The sequence below is a fragment of the Cupressus sempervirens genome, chromosome 11 (genome assembly GCF_028749045.1).
Source record: "Cupressus sempervirens isolate cs-2001-9-10 chromosome 11, ASM2874904v1, whole genome shotgun sequence".
NCBI lineage: Eukaryota > Viridiplantae > Streptophyta > Pinopsida > Cupressales > Cupressaceae > Cupressus > Cupressus sempervirens.
In genome coordinates this window covers 536,039,816-536,050,940 of record NC_143128.1, presented here as the reverse complement: position 1 = coordinate 536,050,940, position 11,125 = coordinate 536,039,816, and the positions used below count along the sequence as shown (strand labels likewise).

Here is an 11,125-nt window from a genome sequence, read left to right as displayed (position 1 = left end):
ATATTATTATTTTATATTTATTTTCTAATTTTATATTATTTTATGACAAACAAATTTTTATATATTTATTGTATATTATTATTGATTTAAAATATTTTCTAAATAAAACATATGAATTTAGAAACATACTCACAAAAGATCTTTATAAGATTACTAATTCATACTTATATTATATTGATAAAATATTGAAATTTAAAACAATTATTAAATTATTCATAAATTAGAAAAATAAAATTAAAAAAAAGTAATATTTATCTTTAAATGTAAAATAATAAGAAAAAAAAAAGACCAAAAGATCCTGTGTGCCTATCTATATATATATATATATAGGGTAGGGGTGGCTCTCAAATTCCACGCCCAAGCATAGAATTGTGATTCATGTGAAACTGTTGAAGAAATTAGCCACATCCAAATCCTTATAAGAAGCCCATGAAAACACCTCAATTACTAAGAAGGCTGATAACACACCCCAAAATGCACATGGGAAATATTAAATCTCTATAAAGTAGCCTACCCTAAATGCAATACAAGATACTCTTCTTTCTCAAATCCATCAGCGATCATGGACATATTAAGGCAAGAAGGCATTAAGTCCACTAGAGGACCATCATTCGGCATATAATTAAGCAACCTTCTTTACATCAATGGAATTTAAGTTTTCAATTACCACTCGACATAGGATGGATAAACTACCTCATATATGATGCTATTCAGTTCCAAAAAATATTCATGATAGAATTAAAAACGTGTGCTAATTGACAGGTTAGCTTAAATTAATCAACAACAAAACATTAGTATGAAGTTTTCAACCATTGCATAAACTGAGAGAGACACCGTTTTTGGATTCAATTTTTCCTGGGTAAACTAAGCTGGAAGTGCTTAAACCATAAAATATCCATCATCATAAGCCCTCAACATATGAAATATATTGTATTTAAGTTATAATATATCCCGGGTTGGTGCCTTAGCATCCTTCTCTAACATTGTTCAGAGGTGCTTGTGTAGTTCAAGGGTAGCCTTCTGAGTACTGCCAAATTAAGTTTTCTACAACTTACAGGTTTGGGGTAAACAAAGTGACATGTTTTGCCAATAGAGGATTTTGTCCCACTATAGCATATATCTATCTATACTTTAACAATTGGACTCCTACCACTGCTTCTCCTTATTTGCTCGGGGAATTCCCTTTGGCGGCCCAGTCAGCAGCAGCTTTGGAACCCTTTTCAAGAGCTCCAGAGACCCACGTGGCTCCTGCACATACATAGGGGTTAACTTTGGATCCTGCAATATTCCATGCATCTCTTCCCAAGCACACTACTTTAGCTTGGGCAACGGGTTCCACCTCCTTGGCTTTGCTGATTGCAGCTGTTCCTAAAGATGTCACCGTAGCTGTAGCATTGGCTCTGACTTGATACTTCTCCTCTAACTCTTTGGCTTTGGTCCATGCATCTTTTCCCATGGTTGTCACTTTAGCTGCAGATGTAGCTGTGACTTGATGCTTGTCATCCAGCTCTTTGGCTTTCACTAATGCATCTTTACTCAAGGTGTATCCTTTCGAGAGCATTGCTGTAACCATATTTCCTGCCATGGCTGCTGCCCGGCCAGCAACTTCAAGGTTAGTTTCCTGCAAATCTTTGTGTTAGGTCAATGTTTTAAAAGTTCCCAAGAACCTCAAACCAATAAAATAATAATGACTTTGATGTTAGGAATCAGGATTATTAAACCGTTTGGCATTCTTAACCATTTTTCTTCCAGCGAAATTATGATTATTCTGTTATCATAGTTACCAAAAAAATGGGTAGGGGTAGGTATTACTGTCAAAGAAGGCACGGCATTATATCAATAAGATTACTGGCAGTGCCTTCATCTTTGTGTCCGAGTGTCAATTATGTTTTCTTTTATATATAAAGATGTATATATGTATATAAAAGAGAACATAATTGACACTCGGACACAAAGATGAAGAGACTGCATATATATATATATATATATATATTTTATTTTTTTTGAAGGGCCAGGTAGCTGCTGCATTTTTCCTTCTCAAGATAATCATCATGCTTCCTTTTGTAAATAAAGAATAAACTATATCTGTATATAATTTTCCATTCAGATTTGAGTGTTCTTAGAATAATCAATATTGTTTCTGGTATTGATTGTGTAATTTATTTTTAATCAACATTTCCGATCACACTTGTGATCCATCATTAGCATAGCATCAGTAGGAAGCTTGAGAAGATGTAAGATGGACAGATCTTACTAGCTAAATAGAGCAAGACAGGAAGAGAAGAGAGGGACGGGTGCAGAGTATGATACAAAACGTTCGTTAAAATTTTTTTACACAAACAATACCAGAAACATTATTGATTACTCTAATGGATTGTGGAAAACTGATATTCTTAATATTCTTAGAATATTATAAGAACACTTGATGTCTATTAGAAATAAAGACCACATTTTTAGCAGGAAACAAAATACATCCATAGAGAGGAGAGAAAACGAGCATAGAAAAGAAAACAGAGAAATTATAATAGCAGAGTAAATGTGTACATATCCAATAAGGGCATTGAATGGTGAATGGATAACGGAGAAGTATATATAACAAGGAAATGTAGAGTAAAAGTGCAATATCAGACCAAGGCTTCAAGACGATAGCAGAGCATATCATTTGCACAAAACACAGACAGGCCTAAAGGGAACCCAGTGGGAAAATATGTAACATCCCACAATTTTTTAATTAATGGTCACATGAGAATCATAATACTCTGCCCTTTCCATTTAAACAGTTTTCTGCTTGTTTTCTATATTTGCCTATGGAATTTTACAATTTTTTAAGAGATATATTCTAAAAATTATTGGGACTTCATCTCAAGGAAAGTATTGATATTAAAACATCCAAAAAAAATTTGAAGCCTAAATGAGGAACAGCCTTAAAAGTGTTATTACAAACACAACTTCAGAAAAACAGGGGAGATGCTGCTCCAAATGAAAAGGATCATTGAAATTGTCTCCACGGCGCACTGTTGGAAATGTTGACTCAATACCATATATAGCTCTATTGGGATTTCACGACACCAAACTCGGGGTACTTGTTGATTTATTCATGATTGATCTACTCTCCTAACTCAACAAAGCACCATCACTCTACTTCATGCTAACCTGATGTTTTTCCAAAGTTTAGGAGTGCTAACATGAGATCCTCTGCCACTTCCATCTTCAACAGCACAAAATCTTAGCAACAACTACTCCTCACTCAAACCCACCCTTCCACATGTAATGCGTTGAGGGTGCACAAATGCCACTAAAGTTATTGATGAATTTGCAATAGAATCTCACTAAACCATAAGCCTTTGTTGTACTTATTGGTTTTGGCCATTCGATGATTGTGCCAGCCTCCTCAGAATCCACAAGCAATCCATTATGAGATTGATAAATCTGATGTAATGCCCAACCGTAGTTTGCTTTTCTGTTCTGATTGCCAAATTCTTTTAGGCTTATTTCATGCATTTGTTAATTTTAGAGATATCTGATTTATAGTTATATGATATTATTTCATTACTTGGATTACAAATATATTAGTGATGGTTACTTAGTTGATTATATTTCATGTGTTGTTTAATAATTATGATTACTTGTGCGTAAATGATGTTTTAATGATTCGTAGTTAGTAAATGTGATTTCTTTCATAATGATCTTAGATAATGCCTTTAATGATGATTATTCTATATTTGTAATGATGCATTGTTATATCTGAGCACTCAATGTTTTGACTTGTGATTTATTATGATACTTATCCCATACTTGCATGTGTATGGTGCACGTGTATGTTTTACCTTTCTATCTAACATGTCTGATATGGTTAAGGGAGAGAGTCGTAGTCACCTGTTAGTTAGGATCTACACGATGTACCACTCACTGTCATTGCTTGTTTAGTTTAAATATAAATATATATGCACTTGCACATGTACATGCTCCTCTTTCATGCCGGATGCAGGTACCGGGCATCGACTTCCTTGAATTGCCAGGATGAGCATGCCCTATCACAATAACTCAATGGTAAGAATGGAGAGATAATGATCAAGTCCAATCCCAGCCATAGCCTAAATACTTGTCCTACAAGGAGGACTCGTAATTGACTATCTACCCCTTTTTTAAACTTGTGAGTCTTTTGTGCGTATGTGGTTTAATTTTTGCTTTGGTTGATTTTCCTTATGCAGTTCATGTGGTTTGACTTCGTGATTTGCCTGATAGAATATACTTATTTATGATTCTTGGATAGATCGTTGATATTGAATTATTAAATATTATATAATTTAAAATTGGAAAAAATGTTAAAATAGGACGATTTTTCATTATTGGAATTATATGAATATTTAGTTAAATTAAAATATTTAATTTAAAGTCCTAATTTAGAAAACTACATTAAATGATTTAAACAATAAATTTTAAATATTATGTAGCATTATTATTTAATTAATAAAGATTTAAAATTTAGTGGCATTTAAATAATGCACTTAAGTTACCTTTATTAATTAAATAATAAATAAATATCTTTTTATGAATTTTCTTAAAATAATAAAGTGGAGAAATAAAAAAATTAAAAAATATATTTTTAATTTTAAAAAAAGTAATTGTCCATGAAAGGAATAATTAAATAAAATAATTAGAATTTTAGATCTTGTGGAGATAGAAACCCTAAAAAGGAAATTAGGGCTCCATATTAGGGGGTTTTTGGGTCATGTTGCACATTTTTTTTGGGAGCGACTTTGGAATTGGAGGAAGGAAATTTCAGTGGCTTGAAGGGTTTTACTTGTAGCAGGAATTTCATCCGGCTATCAGATTTTAGCATTAGCATGAGGTGGGGTTTGAAAATCTGTGTCTGCATTTTCATTAGAAAAGATCTGTTTGCTTCGTGCTTAATTAGTTGTTGGAATTTTGTTTGTCATTCTAGTTATTTTTTCACATATGTATAATTTTTTTTTTTTTTGAATCCAAAAAGAGGGGTAAAAATTTATTAAGACAGAAAGGAATACAACAAGGAGAGCTCAACAAGGAGCTCGATCCTGAGCAACAAGATCATCAAATTCTTGCACCATCTCAAAGGACAGTTGCCCCCTATCCCTAATATTCCAACCCGGATCATGACTAGAAGCCCATTTGGCTAAACAATCAGCAGGTCTATTCCATTCTTGCGGAATATGCTTGAACCTAATGAACTGAAAAGAGGAAGAGAAGAAAAGAATCTGCTTAACAACAATGGCCAACTGCCAACTAACATCCTCAAGCTCTTGCGAAGAAAGCATGTTCACCACCACCTGGGAATCAGACTCACAAATAATCTTACTCCATCCCCACAAGCAACATTGTTCCACAGCATATAAAATAGCCTGAGCCTCCATGAGATTGTTAGTATAATCACCCTTATGAATTGAGAAGAAAAATTTAACATTCCCAGAACTACAACGAGCCACTCCGCCAATACCAGCCGGACCAGGATTCCCACGAGAAGAACCATCAGTGTTAATTTTCAGAACTCCACAGGGAGGAGGAGTCCAGTGCCCATCCCGGTTAACCTGACCCTTCCTCTGATGGTGAAGCTGCCTGGACATAGAAGGAAACCTATGAGCCGCAATCCCATCTTGCAGATGAAAATTGAGGCGATTACAGATAGCAAGATTTATCGGATCCATACCCCCATCAAGCTCACACTTCACAAGAATAGTTTCCTGGAGAGAATGTGATATTTTCCACCAAAGATGCAAAACACCAAGCCGAACATCTTGGAATATGCGACGATTCCTCTCCAACCAGATATGCCAAAGCATGAAAGATGGGCCAGCAATCCAAGTAGCATGGAGAGAAGAAGACTTGGAGGGAGCACTACCCAAGCGAGCCCAGAACTTAGGCAAAGAGGAAGCATGCCGACAAGAGCAACCCCAAGCGCTCCACCAAAGGTGCCATATCTGAGTAGAATAGGAACAATGGAAGAACAGATGGGAGACAGACTCCTCTCCATCACCACACAAAACACAATAAGAGGGGCCCTGAAATCCACGTTTACAAAGATTATCCCAGGTAAGACAACGGTTGTGAGCCACTAGCCACATGAAAAAATTGCACTTGGACCAAGAAACTTTATTCCAGACTTGCTTCCACCAAGGGACCTCAGCATCCCCAAATAATTGTCTAGTTATCTCCTGATACCCAGCAGAGACATGATATTTACCAGACAAGGTACCACCCCAAGCCAATACATCTGGACCAAGCAAAGAGGAACACTCTCTAGAGGCCAGAATTTGAGAAAGCTCCTGACGATCCATGTCTGTACCTCCAGGAGGCCAATCAGAGGAATGCTTCCATCTATAACCAACAACAGGTCCCAATTGATAAGGAGTCTTGTAATGAGCCACTTTATCCCATCCAGCGGCAAGAAAAGAGTCACAAAGAGGTTGAAGATGAGGGTATATGGATAAAATGGAAGGGAATCCATCCCAAGCATCAGACCAAAACAAAGCCTGAGAACCTCCTTTACATATCCAGAACAGACCCCTCTTCACCAACATCGCACCTGTCTTCAAAGTATGCCAAACCATTGAGCCACGACCTTGAAGAGGAAGTGCAGAAACAGAGCAAGGATCAGCACCATGAAAATATTTATGAGTGATAATACGAGCCCAAAGTTGATGCTGTCCAGAGCACCATCGCCAATAAAGTTTAGTAGCCAAAGCTTGTCTACTCAATAGAGCAGAACGAAGACCAAGACCACCCTCCTTTTTAGGCCTACAAACAGTTGCCCAATTAACCAAGCTCCATTTAGTACTACGCAAATTACCACTCCAAAGGAATTGTCGAGAAAGAGCATCAAACTCCTTGAGAAAGTAAATAGTTGCAGCATGAACCATGCTTCTATAAGTAGGAAGAGCTTGGATAACAGCTTGAAGAAGAGTAACCCGGGCAGCAATAAAAAGCCATCTATGAGTCCAATGATTTACCTTATCCTGAAGCTTGGTAATCAAATTTTGCCAGAAGAGACGTGGCTGCCTGGAAACAGCAATAGGAATGCCAAGATAAGTCAAAGGAAGTGAACCTATCTAAAACCGTAGGATACCAACAATCCTGTGCTAAATAGAATCAGGAGTGTTAAAAAAGTAAATGAAAGATTTGTGCTCATTAACTTTCTGGCCTGAAGCTGCCAAATAAACGTCCAAAGCATGTCGAAAGGCTTCAGCTTCCTTGATCCTAGCAAGACCGGCAAGAGCAGAATCATCAACAAATTGAAGATGGGAAAGAGAAGGTAAGCCATTACCCCACTGCCAGCCTTGAATAGAATTCTGGGACACCTGATGCTTAATGAATCTGCCCAAGCCTTCAGCCATGATGATGAATAGATATGGGGAGAGAGGGTCACCCTGGCGGAGGCCTCTAGAAGCACCAAATAGTTGTGAAGGTTGACCATTAATAAGAATAGAAAAAGAGGCAGAAGTAACGCAACTCATAATCCAACTCACCCAGTCAGAGCTAAATCCAAAAGAAAGAAGAATACTCCTTAGGAAGCTCCATTTAACTCTATCGTAGGCCTTAGCCATATCCAGCTTAACAAACATGGCTCTCTCCCTTGAAGTAGCCATAGAGTGAATAGCCTCAGTAGCAATAACCACCCCATCCAAAATTTGTCTTCCAGCAACAAAACCACCTTGTTCTTCTGAGATAATAATGGGAAGCCACCTTTTCAGTCTCTCAGCAATCAGCTTAGTAATAACTTTGTAGACCACATTACATAAGGCAATTGGTCTAAAAAACTCCAATTGATTAGCACCCTCTCTCTTAGGAATAAGAGTCAAGAATGTAGAGTTCAAAGCTCGAAGCATCTGCTTGCTAGCATAGGATTCTTTAACCACCTCCAACAAATCATGATTAATGATGTCCCAAAATTCCTGAAAGAATTCAACTGGAAAACCATCAAGACCAGGAGCCTTCCCCTAAGGCATGCCAAAGACCACCGCCTCCAGCTCTTCCAAAGAGATAGGACGCATGAGATAATCATTCATTTCCTGAGTGATAAGGGAAGGAATACAGGACAAAATAATATTTTCTTCATTATCAGCAGGAGGAGAGTCCTCAGAGAAGAGGGTAGAGAAGTACGAAATAGCCTCCTGGAACAAAGCTGGCAAGGAATTCAGTTGGATACCTTGAGAATTAACCAAAGAAGAGATAGTGCTCTGATTCCGGCGAGATTGCACTGTTTTATGGAAAAAGGCAGTGTTTCGATCACCTTCCTGGAGCCAATCAACTCGAGCCTTTTGCTTCCAAAAAATTTTCTCTCGAAGTTCCCATTCTTCTAGAGCTCTAGAAGCAAGGGATTCAGCCTGGCCAAGATCCTCCGAGAAACCTTGATCTCTAATCTCCCTTGTGATGACATCAAGATTTTCTTGAGCAAGCCTCTTCATAAAGTGAAGATTCCCAAAGCATTCCCTATTCCATATCTTGAGCTGCCTTTTAACATATTGAAGCCTTTTAGAAAATGAGAACATTGCAGTACCATATGCAGGGGCACCATCTTTCCACCAACAGAAAACAAAATCATGAAGAGAGGAGTCACGAAGCCACATCAACTGGAACTTAAAAGGAGGATGCTTCGGAACATAAGCCCCTATAGCGAAAAATTTGATTGGCCAATGATCTGAACCCCTCCAATCCAGGATTTCTGAAGAGATAGTAAGGGTGCCACTAAGCCAGAAGCAAGAAACAAGAAATCTATCCAGGCGTTATGAGATAGCAGCAACACCAGTCCTGCGATTATTCCAAGTATAGAGGCCATTAGAAGGCTTAACATCAGAGAGATGCAAAAGAGATATGTGTTGCCGAAGAAGAGCAGAAGAAGGCCCCAATCTAGCCAAACCACCATGCTTCTCTTCCAGACTTAAAACTGAATTGAAGTCCCCTGCTAACACCCAAGGATGATAAGGATGACAATTTCTAACATATTGAATATGTTCCCAAAGTTCCTCCTTTCCCACAAGATCAACAGGTGCATACACATTAGTAACCATGATTACCTCTCCTGAGTCTAGAGCAGAAGCTACCATAGAGAGAGCTGAGCGAGAAGACATCCAGCCAAGAGGAGAAATTTTTTGAGGATCCCAAAATATAGCTAAACCACCAGCACTGCCTGTTGCCCCAACACATTGGCATTGGCCACGAGACCAAATACTAGAGGCATGTTGGACCATAGACTCCACAAAGAGCTTAGTCTCTTGGATACAAAAAACATCAGGACTATGATCAACCACCAAGTTATGAATAGCCTTTTGTCTAGGGATGCTATTCAACCCCCTTACATTCCATGAGAGAATAATCATCATTGGGTAGATTTGGGAAAATGAGAATCCAAAGGTTTCATTGAACCAGACTCAATCAATATATCTCCTATGAGTTTAATCTTCTCTTGGTCTGTTTTGCGCCCACTCCTTAGAGGGGGAGAAGAAGAAGCCCGCTTAAAGGGTCGAGGCAGCAACCCCAATGGGAGAGGAGATCCCTTGCCCTTACCTGATGGTAGCACATCCTTAACCAAGTCAGCCAAAACAACATCATCATCTTCCAACACAGCAGGAGTCACCAGAGCCGCTGTCACAGGAGCTACAGGAAACTCACAATTCTGATATACTACAACTTGAGATGCCCCACAAGCATCATTAGGAATAGATCTCTCATCTGGGCAAGCTGGATCAGAAGAGATAGGAGGAGGAATACCCTCCTCTAGAACCATACTATCCAGCACCTCAAAACGGTTAAAACCTGAATCAGATAATCTTTCTTTCAAAGGCCTCTTTTGACCACGTCCCTTAGCTCGAGGACGAACAGGGGTAAATCCATCCTTATCCTGTATTGGAGCCTTACCCTTACCTATAGCATCTTGTGGATTCATCCCCTTGGTAGTATTAACCATTTGAGATTGTCCTTTCCTTGTAGTATCTGCCAAACCACCAGCATTTCCAGCTGTAGACCGATCCACTCCTTTGAAACTCGAGTTACGGGGGCACTGCCGCAGTAAATGACCATACTCATGACAAATCCGGCAACGGAAAGGAAGGGATTCATAATCTAACTGCTGCACCCAAGAAGAATCCCCCAGACAAATTTCCAAAGAATCTGGTAATGGGTTATTCAAATTAATTTCAACACAAATTCTAGCAAAAGAAATAACCTTTTTATCGAGGGTTTGATGTGCGATCGCAGCTGGCTTCCCCAACAAAGCAGCAATTTGTCGAAGGATGTCTTCACGCCAAAATTCCAAGGGAAGACGAGGCAAGCGAACCCAAACTGGGACTGTTGAAGGGAGATCCTCAGCAGAATTAAAACCTGAATGCCAAGGTTTGACAAATAACCCCACATTGTTGTAGAAATAAGGGCCTCCTTCAAAAACACGATCACGATCAGACATGCAAGAGAATACAACAAAAAAATAACTATTCCCTGCCAACATAATCTCCATATCGCCTTCCACCTGCCAAGAGTGGCGGATCCATGCCTGAAGAGTGGATAGGGAAATCCGGATTCCAAGAAATTTGCATATCAAAGCATGCTTGGTCCAATAATCAATGTCCTCCATTACAGCCGTTGGAGGAATAACCAGAACAGGGCGATCATGGCTACGCGGAAGACAACCATTAACTTTTTTCAGCTTGGAGCTCTCCCCTGAATAAAATGATTCAGATCGCATTGCATGCATAGTTGGAGAAGAGCCATCTGTTCTCACCAACGGAGAAGAAATCCCAGGCCCTGCCATGCAAACAATAAAACCCCCAATCCAAAATTGACTGCAGAAGATCTCCAAAAACACCGACGCAAATTATGTCCAGTAGCTAACAATCCAAACAGAACAGAAAAATAGTGAAGATCAAACACCAAGAACAGGCTAGGGGAAAAACCCTAGCCCAGCCGGCAGCCAACGCTTCTCAGAGACTCCATCCAGTTAGAAATCTCACATATGTATAATTGAAAATTAGATTCTCAATTACTTTTATAGAAGAATATGTTAGGGAGAAAATGAATCTGTGAACTAGGGTTTTATTAGAATATATTTGGATTGAATTTACAATTTGTCCTTCAAAATCCTTCTCGTTTTATTCCT

At 38.6% G+C, this 11,125-nt stretch overlaps 1 protein-coding gene across 2 annotated transcripts in view; it reads right to left on the bottom strand.

Annotated features, from left to right (window-relative positions):
- Positions 1 to 917: 917 nt before the first annotated feature.
- Positions 918 to 11,125, bottom strand: part of LOC149530747 (uncharacterized) — a 47,235-nt gene continuing 37,027 nt past the window's right edge. For both annotated transcript variants that reach the window (XM_089809141.1, XM_089809142.1), the window contains one exon: positions 918 to 1,621. In XM_089809141.1, coding sequence (XP_089665267.1) covers positions 1,163 to 1,621 — 459 coding nt within the window. In that variant the 3' untranslated portion in view covers positions 918 to 1,162. The remainder of the gene's footprint in view (positions 1,622 to 11,125) is intronic.